The 14,736-nt window shown below is 27.6% G+C and overlaps 4 protein-coding genes across 5 annotated transcripts; 3 read left to right on the top strand and 1 right to left on the bottom strand.

The window, feature by feature from the left end:
- Positions 1-410: 410 nt before the first annotated feature.
- LOC118068059 (leucine-rich repeat and IQ domain-containing protein 1-like) lies at positions 411-2,575 on the bottom strand. Its single transcript, XM_035085204.1, has 3 exons — positions 2,385-2,575; positions 2,115-2,231; positions 411-1,951 (listed from the first exon to the last, which is right to left on the bottom strand). The coding sequence occupies exons 1-3, from the start codon at positions 2,401-2,403 to the stop codon at positions 882-884; spliced, it is 1,206 nt and encodes a 401-aa protein (XP_034941095.1). The 5' UTR covers positions 2,404-2,575; the 3' UTR covers positions 411-881.
- A 688-nt stretch (positions 2,576-3,263) lies between these two features.
- Positions 3,264-5,946, top strand: Cp1 (cathepsin L). Its single transcript, XM_035085219.1, has 6 exons — positions 3,264-3,639; positions 4,176-4,295; positions 4,528-4,680; positions 4,764-4,973; positions 5,131-5,488; positions 5,621-5,946. The coding sequence occupies exons 2-6, from the start codon at positions 4,200-4,202 to the stop codon at positions 5,827-5,829; spliced, it is 1,026 nt and encodes a 341-aa protein (XP_034941110.1). The 5' UTR covers positions 3,264-3,639; positions 4,176-4,199; the 3' UTR covers positions 5,830-5,946.
- A 1,843-nt stretch (positions 5,947-7,789) lies between these two features.
- dlt (codanin-1 like protein dlt) lies at positions 7,790-13,032 on the top strand. The gene is made up of 8 exons (XM_035085763.1): positions 7,790-8,178; positions 8,292-8,383; positions 8,495-9,273; positions 9,348-10,161; positions 10,238-10,517; positions 10,596-10,878; positions 10,962-11,119; positions 11,199-13,032. The coding sequence occupies exons 1-8, from the start codon at positions 8,098-8,100 to the stop codon at positions 12,897-12,899; spliced, it is 4,188 nt and encodes a 1,395-aa protein (XP_034941654.1). The 5' UTR covers positions 7,790-8,097; the 3' UTR covers positions 12,900-13,032.
- A 34-nt stretch (positions 13,033-13,066) lies between these two features.
- On the top strand, positions 13,067-13,813 carry LOC118068402 (protein Asterix). Of its 2 annotated transcripts, none has more exons than XM_035085786.1 (2): positions 13,067-13,211; positions 13,339-13,813. In XM_035085786.1, exon 2 carries the CDS (start codon positions 13,346-13,348, stop codon positions 13,670-13,672), a length of 327 nt encoding a protein of 108 aa, XP_034941677.1. In that variant the 5' UTR covers positions 13,067-13,211; positions 13,339-13,345; the 3' UTR covers positions 13,673-13,813. The 2 variants fall into 2 exon arrangements, with proteins under 2 accessions (XP_034941677.1, XP_034941666.1); XM_035085775.1 differs by having other exon boundaries at positions 13,073-13,274.
- The last annotated feature ends 923 nt before the right edge of the window (positions 13,814-14,736 follow it).

Raw genomic sequence — 14,736 nt, 5'->3', positions numbered from 1 at the left:
TGACACTTAAACGTATTCATCGGTTTAGCCGTATATTTTTCAACAATCAAGAAGTCTGAGCGAGCGAATTGTTGATCGAATGTGGGTAGTTATGAATGGTTATGTTACTAACATAACGGTCTATTGTTATTCCAGCACAATGGTAATGTTTTCCTAAACGATGGTTCGATTGTTCAATTGTTTATACTATTATTGTTGATTCGATGCTTATATATAATCCATATATCTACAGTTACCTTCAATAATTAATTTATTAGAACATTAAATGCTTGAAGGTGATTAAACTCACTAATTTTACAAACTTTTATATCAGTCGAAATACTTTCATCAATTTTTTATGCTTTATGAATTTGAACAATTAAAAAGGATTTGTGTTTAATTAAAATTAAAAACTTCCAGTAGTAAACAAATTTTTAAGCAAATAATTCTTAAAGAATATGCTTTTTAACAAACCAAAAATTGCTTTTTATGCTTTCATTTCTTTGTTATTTATATCAATAATAACAGAAAATATTCTCTTCATATTTCAACGAATAAAGAAAGTATTCTGGCGCCTCTGAATCAGATTCCCTTGAATTTTTAGACCATTTAAACCAGACGATGTGGTAGTTAAAATTGAAAACTCAATGTGAGCTGACCGTCATAAAGAACCATAAATTACACAACACATGTCAGAGTATTTAAATGGAACTTAACAATCTTTGACCCTTTAGCTTCAACTTTAACAAAATCTTATGCACTCAACAAAAACTCACCAAAAAAAGTCACTTTTAAAATTATTTTTTTAAAAATTCTGGCACATTTAATAATTAAATGTAAAATGGAAGAACACTATTGTCTTTTATTTACCACTAATAATAAAATCACATGGACATTGGAAATTAATGCGTTATATGTAATCCTATACTTGTGAGCTTATTTCTTTGTTTAAGAAAATTAAATTTGGCTTTCAGTGTAAGAAATTCTATTTTCCAACCTCCATTAAATGGCATCACTTTGCTAACGCGCATTGGAATTTTCAACTTGTTTTCAATTAATTTCATTAATTCAGAAAAATGTCTGATAGTAGTTTTGATTTTTACACAAAATCGGTTATTGAAGTTTGGAGGAAACCTTCTACAGGGAGGTTGAGGCGCAAATGAAGAAAAATATCTCATAGGGGGTGGAACTGAGTTTATGTGATGTTCTCTCGTTCCTAAGTTTTCTCTGTGATTCAGAACATCTCTTAAATCTATTCTGTTCTTCATGTCACCCTTTATTTTTAATACCTGTGTATTATTATTATTATTATCGTTCAACGATATTTTTGATTTAGATGTTGATGGTTTTTGTTTTGAAACAATCTCTGTAGTTGTTTGACTTTGTTGCTTATCTTCAGATTGATCATTTGATACCTCTACTTTATTTGATTCTTCAACTTTATTTGATGTTTCAACCTTATTTGATTCTTCAACTTTATTTAGTACGTTTTCGTTCGATTTTTTAATTTTATTAGCCAAAATTTCTTCCAATTGAATTCGGCATTTTCTCTCTTCTATTACCATCTTTTCAAGTTTATTCCTTTCTTGTATTAATTTTTCTTTTTCTGCTCTATTCTTTTCTTGTTCCTCCTGTAGAGTTTTTATCACCAATTTCATTTCATCAACCACTTTTTTATCAACATATTTATTCTTTAAAAATTTCTCTTTCCAGTTTTTCTTCATTTTATTTATGCCTACAAGTAATTTTAGTGCTATTAACTTCTCTGATTCTTCTAAATGATGAAGCAGATAATACCATACTTCCAATTCAATTTTTTTATCTTCATCTTCTTCCTGATCTATATAGTTTTGACGTTCTTTTTTAATTTTTTTAAACGATTTGTTATTTAATTGTTTTTTATTTTCTTCCGATGTTTTAATTTTTTTAGTTTCAGTACATTCTTTGTGACATGTTTTCTTAGATTGGTTTGCTGCAAGAATAAAAATATTTAATCAAAAATTATATACAAATAGGAAACAAAACAATAATTAATAATAGTAACGTAAATTCTACAAACTAATTTTAATATTTTTATTCTAGATACACAATGATATCATGTTGATTATTGACAACAAAAAACTTGGTAATTGTACCTTTATATTTATTACGTTTTTCTTTATAGCACACAATATCCTCATCTGAACTGGAAGAGCTACTACTTTCATAGTGCGAAATAATTTTCCTTTTCTTAGACATTGTTTCTGAACTTACTGGAATTGAACGTAAACCAAATTAATAAGCACATACATAAAGTCAGTGGAAAATAAATTGGCAGGATAAAACAAATATCAATGCCGCTATCACAAATGATATAAACAATTATTCAAATAATCATAAATATTCTCCTAAATTTCTATACCTACCATCCTCCATTGCTAGCATAATCTTAAACAGATACAATCGTAAACACTTTACGAAAACAAGTAAGCAAAATATATCAACAGTGCAGATAATATAAAGTCGTCACAAAAAATCTAAACTGTAACAAATTCTAATCAAGTGATTGCTTTGTCTTTGTCGCAGCTCTTGTTTGTATACAATTTTTCGAATGAGCGGGATAGAACACGTTAAAGATTGTCCATGCGAGTACAAAAATAATTCTGCAGATGGCAGATGATGTCTATCTCTACATCAAAAATGTGATATCATATGATGATAACCACAATTACAATGTATTTACTGTTGGTAAAACAGTTCACTATAGACTGAGATAATAAAGTAAACAAAGGAAACAAAAGAAAGCTATCAATGTTGTTATGAGTTGTAAACGATTAAAAGCAATCTCCAACGTCTAAATACTTTATCATGTAATTGTAGGATTAATTTCCGTGAAAGATATAAAAAAACGTACATCCGAAGATATCGAATTATTTTTAAAAACATTAACAAAGAGCATCAACTTTATTCGAGGTTATAATGATCGATATTAAAAAACTTACAAACTATTTTGGAGTCATTGTCTTCGGAAAAAAGTATAAACTATCACGAATTAGATTTATTTATCATATATTTTTCAATTTTTCAATTATATTCCAGGTTTTTTTTTCGAATGCAGACATAAAATATAGGTTACAGTTGATAACTCTCGATTATCAGTCACATGATATGCAGAAATATATGAACGTGAACGCATGACCATGCGTTGTATTACAAATGTTTAGGGTGGAATAGCACACATGTGACAAGATAAAACTAATATATGGATAAGAATTCGATAACATATAAATACATATAAGTTCAAAGCCAGAATGAGTAAACAGAGCGGTGATTCACATGTCGATAGACTTTCAGGAAGCGACAGTGTACTATAACACACCAACTCTGATAATTACGTCCAATATATTCATTTCATTATAGTTAATTAATCAATTCATAAACTCTTTCAAGCATTAAACATAACAGTAATCATTCAACTTGAGCTTCGTTGAAATTAGTATTGACGAAGTAGTACAAGTAAGAAAGGCAAGCAGGTATAGACAAGTCAGTGGAAAACTCATAAAGAACATTTATTTGTGACTAGCGCTTTTGATCGCAGTGTGTTCACATCCATTGTCAGTTCTACTTCTATCGTCAGTGTGAGTGGTTGGTTAGATCTTGCTTCTTAAACGTATCATTGAGGTATTTAAAATTTTTGTTAATCAAATTGTTTTATCAATTTAATAAATTTAAGCTCAATCATGATTTATAGTTTTCAATATTATTGCTATTATTCTTAGAAAATTTATTCAAGATTTATCAAATGCGCAATAAAATAATTTCATTGATGTTAGAAGATACTTCTCAATAACATAGTGAAACATGACATTTTTCTATTTGTCATGTTTCATTACTAATTAATATTAACTATTGACCTAGATACATATATTATTCATACTTCAAAGATTTAACTAGAGGACAATCTGTTGTTACAATAGTTTTTGATTTGTGATGTTAACCTTTGTTCTCGAAAAAATACGAACGCTTCAAATGCGTCACTGTAACAAAGAAATCCATTTTTACAATAGCTTTTTTGTTAGAGAATATGGATGATTAGAAAGATGATAGCTTGTTGCATCATTCTAAACTTATTTATGTTGAGATTAGATATTTTATTTTTGCATAATAAGATAAACAATATTTACATTTAAATAATTTAAATATTTTGTATTTTTTAGATTATCTACGATCGAAGAGCAATCATGAAGATTTTACTACTTTTCTCTGTGGCATTGTTTGCCGTTATTGAAGCTGTTTCATTTTCTGATGTTGTTATAGAAGAGTGGAATGCATTTAAGGTATGAACGAAATAATTAACCAATTTTTTTTATTCGGATTTTTTATTAATAATAAAATATTTATGAATATTAACATTTTATTTATAAATATTTATTTATTTATCCATATTGACATTATTTTCCTGTTGTTTTCCTGTCTATCATACATACATGCATAGAAAAATGACGTAAAAAATTTGTATTGTTAATGTTTGATCAAAGTAAAAATAAATTAATTGAATATTTATTGCAGCTCCAACATAAAAAACAGTATGAAACTCCGACAGAAGAGAGTATGAGAATGAAAATTTTCTCTAACAACAAGTATCATATTGCTAAACATAATTCTAAATATGAAATGGGTTTGGTACCTTTTAAACTAGCTATCAACAAATACAGTGATATGGTAACAATTTTTTTGTTTTATGACAAATATATTAATATCAGCAAAAATAAAGAATTATTTTATAATTATTATTACAATTTTAGCTCCATCATGAATTTATCCATACTTTGAACGGATTTAATAGAACAGCATCAAATAAAAAAAATTTGAAAGGAACGAAAAAACTTCGTGGAGCAACATTTGTTTCTCCTGCTCACGTAGAATTTCCCAAACATGTTGATTGGAGAAAATTGGGAGCAGTCACTCCAGTGAAAGATCAAGGACACTGTGGATCATGCTGGTCATTTTCTGCTGTAATTATTTTTTTTTTCTTGTACCAAAATTGCAACAATATCTGATTCATAATTAATATTAACAATAGATAATAAAATAACAAATTAAATAATAGAATAATAGAAAGAAGCGAAACACAAAAAAAATACTCAATTAGTTTCAAATGTTCTATTTTAGACTGGAGCATTAGAAGGTCAGCACTTCCGTACAAAAGGCTTCCTTGTGTCTTTGAGTGAACAAAACTTGATCGACTGTTCCGGCAAATATGGAAATAATGGTTGTAATGGAGGCTTAATGGATCAGGCATTCCAATACATTCGAGATAACAGAGGAATTGACACTGAAGTATCGTACCCGTATGAAGGACAAAATGATACATGTCGATACAACCCACGAACTGCTGGCGCTGAAGATGTTGGATTTGTTGACATTCCTGAGGGTGATGAAGAAAAATTGATGCAAGCTGTTGCTACAGTCGGTCCCGTTTCTGTTGCCATTGATGCATCCCATGAATCATTCCAGTTTTATTCAGAAGGTAAATATGAGAAACTTGAAAAATATGTAATGATGTTTTTATGATTATTCTGTTGAGTCATCTCTATTAATTATAGACATGATTTTTTAACTCAAACAATTTTTTCAATTTATTATTATTGTATTTGTTTAGGTGTTTATGATGAGCCTGAATGCTCAAGTACTGAACTAGACCATGGAGTTTTAGTTGTAGGATATGGAACAGATGAAAATGGCAAAGATTATTGGCTTGTAAAGAATAGTTGGGGAGAAAGCTGGGGGCAAAATGGGTATATTAAAATGGCACGTAATCAGAAAAACCAATGTGGTATTGCCTCTAGTGCTAGTTACCCTCTTGTTTAATTCTCATTTTTTTGTTTTCATTTATAATTATTCTAAAATTGAATGTAATCTGAAATATTATTAATTTTCTTCGTAAGTATGTTAAGAAATTAATTACAAAATTCATCATTGATATTTTATCGATTGTATTTGTTTTTTCAATAAATCATAGTATAATGTTTTTATGATTTTGTATGATGTAAAAATTACAAATATATTTGTTATATTACGTAAATATAATAAATTGTATGCCAATATTTTTATAACTAAGTGATAAAATAATTATAAAATCAGAAGCATAACATTTCTCATAACAATTATCGAAGTTGTACAAACGTGATGATAAAAATAAATTTTCTAATAAATGTCACTCATGTTTGAAATTAGGCGTAATTTTTGATAATATGATTTTATCTTAGAATGTGTGATATAACTCGGTTTTTAAAAATAACTAGTGAGAACAATAGTAGTTTTGTAAAAACATACGAAAAAATGTATTTTTTTTAAAATCGTAATACATAACTTGTAAAAACAAAATTACTTGTTTTACAAGTAACATTTAATCAAATACAGTTCATAATTAAATTTAATCTATCATTTTAAAATTAAATTAAGAAATACTTGATTTAAATTTATTGTGAAATTTATATGAAATTTTATTGGTAAAAATGGGCTCGGCAAGATGCCATTCTGCCCTCTGAACATACATAGTGGAAATACGATGAGAACAAACGGCGCAAGATTTAAACTAGTACAATAGACAGAAAGAAAGTTAGGATATACAACATACTACTAAACGAATACAAAAGTTAAACTTAAAATTAAAGAATACAAAAGTTAAAGTTCAAATTATTAAGATTATTACAATAAAGAATATGAGTAATTGACAATAAGAATAACAAACATTAAATAATTCTTTTTCGGATTAATTCGCATATAAAAAATATATTCATATATATATATATATATATTTATATAAAGATAACTTATTTATATATATAAGGGGGAAATCTTTCCAGAAACCTCAAGGATCTGAGCAAACTCTCCCTTTCCTCATTATAAAGAGAACATTCCCAGAAAACATGTTCATCCGTTTCTTCAGCAGCACCACAATCACACTGTGGCGAACTGACAATATTTAAATAAAAAAGACTAGCTTTGAGAGAGGTGTGCCCAGATCTCAGTCGGTTAATGGTTACAATAGTTCTCCTATTAATATTTAGTTTATGAAACCAGCAACGAGGGGAACCCTGAGAATAATATTTAAAAAAAGATTTGCCTTTATTTTCATTAATAAATCTTTGGGCACCCCAATCAAGGGAATCTTTGAACAAATTAGACCTCCAGGCTGTTTTAAAATCATTTAAAGGCAGAAGAACCTGTGAGTCTCTACCAGAACTTATTGATTGTTTAGCCGCAGAATCAACCTCCTCATTGAAATCAAGACCAACATGAGCTGGTACCCACCACAGCTTGACAGACTTCCCTTCTGACTTAAGTTTAAAAATCAAATTTCTAATGAACATGATGAGGTACGAGCTTTTACCAAGTTTTGGCTTGGAAGTGAGTGCTTCCAAAACACTTTTAGAGTTATATGAAAATTTTTTTAAATAATGATCTTGAGACATCTACTGAGTTTTTATCAAAATATTTTTCGTTTCAATTTGAATTGATAACCTCATAAAAGTTTATTTAAAAAAAAATTATTTTACATTGTTAAAAAATTCATTTTCCTGTCAATAATTTAAAAAAATTATTTGAAACTAGTCCATTGTTTGGAATCGAATATTTTTATTTATGAATTTGACAATGTCGGTAATATTTTTCATGTTATCGGCTTTGAGATTGAACATTTGTTCTAGGGACCTGAATATTTTTTTATGTGTTTCATGATTGATTAAATTATCATGTAACTTTTATTTATGTTGAAAATCTTTTATTTTATATAATCAATCTATCAAATAACAAAGTATTCATTCAATTATTGATAAATTGTAAATAAATTATTTCAAAAATTTTTACTGAATTGATGTAATTGTGTACATGTGTAACTATACTTAACCTTTCTTATTTCTGGGAGTGAGTTAGTTTTTACTAATGGTTAAATTTTAATGATAAAATAATATAATGAATAATTAAAATCAACAATGTGTAGTAAATAAAAGTAATTTATTGTTGACAAAATAAGAAACTACAAATAATCATAAATTAACAAGACAAATTACAACAAAAATAATAAAATTGAACACTTGAGTTTAATGTAAAGTAAGAATAACTACATACACAAAGATGGATATATTAAATGCAGTTATTACTTCTAAAATATCAACGGATCAAATTTTTGAATGGTTGACTACAGATAATTTACAAGTAAATATTTCAAACAATTATTTATTACCTGTAATTGATTATATAAGTTTAAATGTAGTGATTTAGGGTTATCTATGATAACATATGTGATAATTAAACTTCATATATTTCAGAGCGCTCCATTTTCGGACATCATCCAAACAGATACAACAAAAGCTGAATTCATTATAAATTTTTTAAATTATGTAAAAAAACAATGTAAAAGGTATGTTTATTAATATTATGATGATATTTATCATTGTTCTTTCTACTTCATTCTAGTTATTATTTTTTAAATCTTTTCTTTACATATTCTTTTTTATTTTTTTTATTTCAGTATTTTAAAAATTGAACCGAATGCTTCTTTCGAAAATAAAGAAAATTCAAAAAAATTCGAAAACAGTTTCAATGTGGCATCGAAATTTCAGAATCATGAAAAAGTAACACCAAAGCATAAAAATAACTCTTTTGAAGAAAATGTGACTGACATAAGCATAAGCAGTCAAAGTATTGGGAATGGGTTAACAAGTACTCCTTTAAAATCCAATGTAACTACCTACATAACTTCACCTGATGTAAAATCACCGCTTCAAACTGCCTATTACCCTCCAGGTACACCTAATGCATTCTTACCGTCACATGTTTTGAATACTCCAAATCAAGCCAATTTTTATTCCTCAAATCAATTAGTCAGCCCGAATGTATCAAATGATAACTATGCAGCATTATTTAGTCAATCACAATCTTCTAATTGTTCAATGCGAAATGTGTCGCTAAATGATTCTCTCATTTCTAATTCATCAATGACACCAAATGTTGCTCTCTATAGCCCAACTTCTCCACTACATGCTGCAAATATGCCACTTATTTCTAATGATAGGACTAACATTTTAACTCCAAAACACAAAAAATCAGCTTCTAAGAATGAAAAAAAACGAAATTCATCGGCACAAGTACAAAATAATAGCCAGAAAAATAAGAGTAGTCAAAATCGGAGTATATGTTTGGGAGATTTTTTAAATGTTGACAAGGCAGGCTCATCAAGTGGTAATGGCAAAAAAACTAGATCTAGGCGTCGAATAAAGCCTACTCCATTAAAAACTTTTGATAATTCAGGTATTTTATTCTTAATCTTAATTATAGTAATAATAAAAATATTAATTTATTATTATAAATGTGATGTATTTTAGAAAATCAACAGCCGCAAGTTTTTGGAGTAGTTAATAGGCCACCCATAGTTAATCCACAATTTACAGAGGCTCAGCCAGAAGAAAATCCCAATAAAAAATCATCATTTGAAGCTGAAAGAGAGCTGTTAAAATTAGAAAGAAAAAAACAACCAAAAATTGATGTCCATGATGAAGAACCAATTTGTCAAAACAAACCAAAATTACATACAATAAACGTTGTACCTAACGTAGAATTAGTGAAAAATGTAGAAGTTTTAAATATTCTAGTAAATCTCTACGGTGGTTTGTTAAAGAAAAATTTGATTCCAAATCTCATGACAGAATTATATTTTATAATTTCGTTAATCACATCTCAGTACAAATCTCAAGCTAAAGAAGAACTAAAGAAAAATGTAACAGATTTTAAAAGCGATGACTTAATACTTCAAGATTCGTTTGAAGCATTAAAGATAAATTTAGGATGTAAAGATATTAATGAAGATAATGATAGTCCAAAGTCAACTCAAGAAATATCAAATTCATTATTAAATAATTCAAATGATGAAAAAAAGGAAGAAAACCAAACGAAAAAATTAAAAACAGTTACTGGTACAACATCATTTCTTAACACCGCTCATAACTGTGTTTATTTTGCTACAGCAATATTGGCTCAAGAAAAAAATCTTCTAGAAATTTTAGATAGAACTACATTGAAATTACTTTCTGATAATCTTCATGTGATATCATTTCAACCAGAATTACAAAGCTACTTAAATGAGTTGTACAAAAAGAAATATTTGCAATCAAAGCAAATTGAATCTACTGACAAATCAACGTAAGTTAAAAGTTTTGGAAAAACATTATTTCTTTGAGTACACCATCTCTAATTCATATTTAAAAATTGATTTTAGTGTGTCACAATCAAATGTTTGTTTTGAGGTTGAAACGGATAATCGAGAGAATTTTCTTTCTCATAATTCATTCAGTGTGTTTCGACAGCAACGAGATTTATTTTATGAAATTTTAAAAACTTGGGAAGACCGTCATTTAAATCCAAAATGGTCTTTTAGTTTGTTAGAAAAGAAAATTGCTACAATGCTAAGCTTACACGACGATAGCGTTAATTATTATCATCTTGCTCGATTGTTTAAGCTTCAATTATTAATGTCTTCAGTAGAAGATAAACAACTGGTAATGATTAATGCTTAAATCATTATAACTAACATATTCAAAATTTTTGAAACTGATAAATGAACTTAATGTTTATAGGAACAACCAATAAATGATGAGTACTCAAGTATTTTAGAAAGTATGCAACACTTGGATCCAAACAAACTGAATCAATTAAAGAAACGATTGGTTACTCCAGTCACTAGTACATCAATTGATCCAGTACCTTCTCCGTCATTTCCAGGTGTACAAGAATTTTATCGAAACTTTATTGCAGTTGTTTCAAATCCAAATTTTCTTACCATTTTGGAGCATTGTTTTATTCAAGAAATTATGGAATTAAATGAAACTCAGTTTATATGCAGTGATATTGAATATAAAGGTATGAAATTTGATCGTGAATTAATTTACAATATTATTATTCTTATAGCAATCATCAAATAAAGACTAAATAAAATTTTATAGAAGCGGCTGTAGAGGAAAGTACCAAGCAAAACTATCTTCTTTCTGTATCAAATCTTCGATTAATGGCAAAGTTTTTAGGATTAGTCATATCAATGCCGTATCGATCAGAAATCAATTCCGTTGGTATAATAACCACCCAAATAACTATACGAAGTCGAGTAAGTTAATATTTCATTGATAATTACAGTATATTATTGCCAATTTTGAATTTGTCTATTGAAATTTGTTCAATTTTAGATACTTCCACCGTTGGATTTACAACAATGTCTTAGTGATGCCTTAAAACATGGTAAATTGACTTTGGTCGTTCCTTGGATTGTTCAATATCTAGCAATGTTAGATTCAATAGCGTTTCGACTTCCTTATTATTTACAACTCTGTGAAGTCCTTTATTATATTTATCGAACTGCGCCCACTTCATTGAATCATAAAGCTGCATTGTTGATAACTTTTGCTATTGGATGGCTTTTCGAGCTTCCAAATTTTCCAAAGGATCTTTTTTACGATTGGTACACGAACTACGATATCAAAAAAATTCCAATTTTTCCAGAAACAATGATTGAAGTTAAAAAAAATCAATCTATAGTGAATAGTTCGTTTAAAGAACAAAATTTAATTCTAGATAAAATGGAAATCATTGATGACAGAGTGTTGCACGCTTGTTGCCCATTTTTGGAGGCCTTTAAAGCTTTATTAACATCTGGAAACTCAAGTTTTAAAAACAGTAATATTAATCGTCACATCACTCCTGTTTCAAGTCAACTTTCTCAGCCTTCATCTGCAACAAAAGCAAAAATGCTACAGATGCAATTACAAGATGCATTTTTTCATGGGCAACCAAAATCTGTAAAGAAAACCGTCGATTTTGTATCAGAAAGAGTAGCTTCAAGTTGTGTTAAATATATTTGCCAGTCTATGATAGTTAAAAATGAAGAAAAGTGTTTTGAAATATGGAGGGATAAGAATTCGTTAGAAGAAAAGAAAGATCAAATTATTGCGATAACGAAGAATATAAAAGAGCAATGTCAAGAAGAAATAACACAAATGGCTCAAACAAAAATTAAAAATGCAATGGAATCTCTTCTGGCTGATGATCTTTTGCCTGTAGTTAAAAATATGTGTATTAAAATAGCTCAAAGGATGACTATGGAACGAATTAATCAATGGTTAGATTTTTACATTAATAACACGACAACTTTTGAAAGTATACGTGAGAAATATTCGAAAAATAATCCTTATAAAAACTCTGAAGAAGAAGCTGATGATCCAGCTTGGAAAATAAATGGTGAAAATTATGATCCACAAGCTCCTTCTGCAACTTCTATGATAGAAAAATTAAGAAATGCACTCTGGGAAGTCATAGAACAGCGCGGAAGGTGGTTTGTATTATCAGAAGATCAAAACCTGAATTTGATTCAAAACTTGCGAGCAACGTTATATAATAGAAAAGATGCTTTACCGTCTGTTAAAGTGGTTTTATATAAGATGAGTATTGATTATGCTTTACATATAATTGTTTTTAAAAAAGACTTGATGACTCCAAAAGTGGAGGATAAGTTTATTGAAGTATGGAAATTGTGTCCAAATGCTAGTGATCTCTTTCACAATCCTTTGTGTACACGAAATATTACACTTCTTATGCAAACATATGACAAAACAGTATGGTCAAAATATGGGAATTTTATTGGACGATTATTAACAGAGGATATTTTAAGTTGGAACCTGTTTTGTGAGCAATGTGTTGCAATTTTGAGACAGGAATGGTCTGCAGAAGTATTGAAATTAATTCCAGTTTGTTTAATGGAAACACTTGGTTGTTTTAAAAATACAAATATATCTGCAGGAAAAATCACAAATACGACAAAATATGAAAAAATTAAAAATATGATTGAATGGATTGCTGAAACCTGTTCAGGTCTCAACAGTAATTCATTTTAAAAAAATTGCATGTGTTTTTAATATTTTGACCAATTGATACTAAAGATGGAATTTTATTAAATATGATGACGATTATAAATTGATTGAATTGTGTAAATTTTAAAAATTGTACAGTTTTTCTTAACAGTATATAGAGGTCGTTTACCTCAATTTTTGAAGTCATATCTTTCCATGTCATCGTAAACGATTCATCAAGAATCATTAACTTATTTTTTATTGATCAATTAATAAATTTACTTTCTTTTCTGTCATTATAAGTGAATTGTAAATTTAAATCAATAAATATATATGCTCCATTCATAAAAAACGAAGGTTATTATTTATTTTGGAATTTATAACCTATAAATACTTTTGTTAAGTGATTTTCATATTTAAGTAAGTATTATTAAATATTATCAAGTGAAATTTAGAATATTCTTAATAAGTTTATAAATTCAAGGTACAAAATGATGAATTCATCAGATCCACGTCGCCCTGAGAAAGAAATTAGATACAAACCTGCAAATAGTCAAGCCCAGACTGCTGATGACTTACCTCCAGACTACATGAACATTTTAGGAATGATTTTTAGTATGTGTGGGCTAATGATGAGATTAAAATGGTGTGCATGGGTTGCTTTATATTGTTCGTGTATTAGTTTTGCTAATTCTAGAGTCAGTGATGATACTAAACAAATTTTAAGCAGTTTTATGTTATCTATATCAGCATTAGTAATGTCTTATCTGCAAAATCCACAACCGATGACACCTCCATGGGCTTCGGCAATGCAGTAATTTTAATTGTGTTCATTATCTCTAATTTTGTAATTCGTTGATCAAGTAAAATTGAGAATGATTGAAAAGCAATAATTTTAAACATTGAATAGAGGCAGAATAAATTATTTTAACGCTAACGAGTATGAAACATTTTTTAATTCAATTATTTGCTTTATTGATAATTGGAATAAAATTTTTGTAAATAATTTTTAATATATATAAAAAAGAAGTGTTCCTTTTAGTACTAAATAAAAAGAATGTTGGGAAATAAAATAAATTAAACATCCAATTTTATAAACCGATTTGTTCTTTAATTGATTTAAATTTTAAATACAATTTTTCAATTTCTTCACATTATATCTACTGATATCTTGGGAATATCATGTACAACAAGATTATAATATATATTTTCTAATTTTCTCTGTATTTCTAAAGCCTATACTAAGTTAATAAATTCAGAATATAATTTTCTTATCTATATGCAACAATTTTGCATCTATTTTCTATTTACAATGCATTTTCTTTAGTTCATTGGCAGGAAATTGATAGAAAATGTAAAAACTATTAGATTAAAAAGTAATTAACTTTATATCATTATTGTATTTTATTTTTAGTAAAACCCTCTTTTTATGTATTTATGAAATTTCGATACGATAAGAAAAATGTGAAAAATCTTTGTGTGATTTGATCAAAGGCATTTATTGAATATTTATATTTTAATTACTTAGAATGAATGATATAATCAAATACCTTTAATAAATTAAAAAATCTTTAGAACACACAAAGAATTCCAACTATTTATAATTTAATACATAGGCCTAAGTTCATAATAAATTAAATAATATTTGAATACTTAACAACTAATGACTAGTTATTAAAGTTAATATTGGCACAATGTAAAAAAGTACATATGAACAGATAAAAAATTTTTCACCGCATAGATAAGTTAATTTTACATAATTATACATATAAAAAAATTATTCTTCATAGAGAAAATTATTCAATTTCAGAAAATTTTTTTATTTACATAAAAAATTGTTTTTCTATAGATAATGGATAATTTTCAACCATAAATTAATGAA

Source organism: Chelonus insularis, unplaced genomic scaffold (assembly GCF_013357705.1).
Source record: "Chelonus insularis isolate UGA/USDA-ARS -01 unplaced genomic scaffold, ASM1335770v1 contig_128_pilon, whole genome shotgun sequence".
Lineage (NCBI taxonomy): Eukaryota > Metazoa > Arthropoda > Insecta > Hymenoptera > Braconidae > Chelonus > Chelonus insularis.
Note: the sequence above shows the minus strand (reverse complement) of the source record. Positions and strands in the feature narration are given on the sequence as shown.

Excerpts from the sequence above, each read along its gene's own strand:
- LOC118068059 (XM_035085204.1), bottom strand. Across the intron at positions 1,952-2,114 it reads AAAACGTAATAAATATAAAG|CAAACCAATCTAAGAAAACA; the intron begins GTACAATTACCA and ends TTATTCTTGCAG.
- LOC118068402 (XM_035085786.1), top strand. The coding sequence starts at position 13,346 with ATGATGAATTCATCAGATCCACGTCGCCCTGAGAAAGAAATTAGATAC.
- Cp1 (XM_035085219.1), top strand. The coding sequence starts at position 4,200 with ATGAAGATTTTACTACTTTTCTCTGTGGCATTGTTTGCCGTTATTGAA. Across the intron at positions 4,681-4,763 it reads TCAACAAATACAGTGATATG|CTCCATCATGAATTTATCCA; the intron begins GTAACAATTTTT and ends TTACAATTTTAG. Across the intron at positions 4,974-5,130 it reads CATGCTGGTCATTTTCTGCT|ACTGGAGCATTAGAAGGTCA; the intron begins GTAATTATTTTT and ends GTTCTATTTTAG.
- dlt (XM_035085763.1), top strand. The coding sequence starts at position 8,098 with ATGGATATATTAAATGCAGTTATTACTTCTAAAATATCAACGGATCAA. Across the intron at positions 10,518-10,595 it reads CAGTAGAAGATAAACAACTG|GAACAACCAATAAATGATGA; the intron begins GTAATGATTAAT and ends TAATGTTTATAG. Across the intron at positions 10,879-10,961 it reads CAGTGATATTGAATATAAAG|AAGCGGCTGTAGAGGAAAGT; the intron begins GTATGAAATTTG and ends AAAATTTTATAG.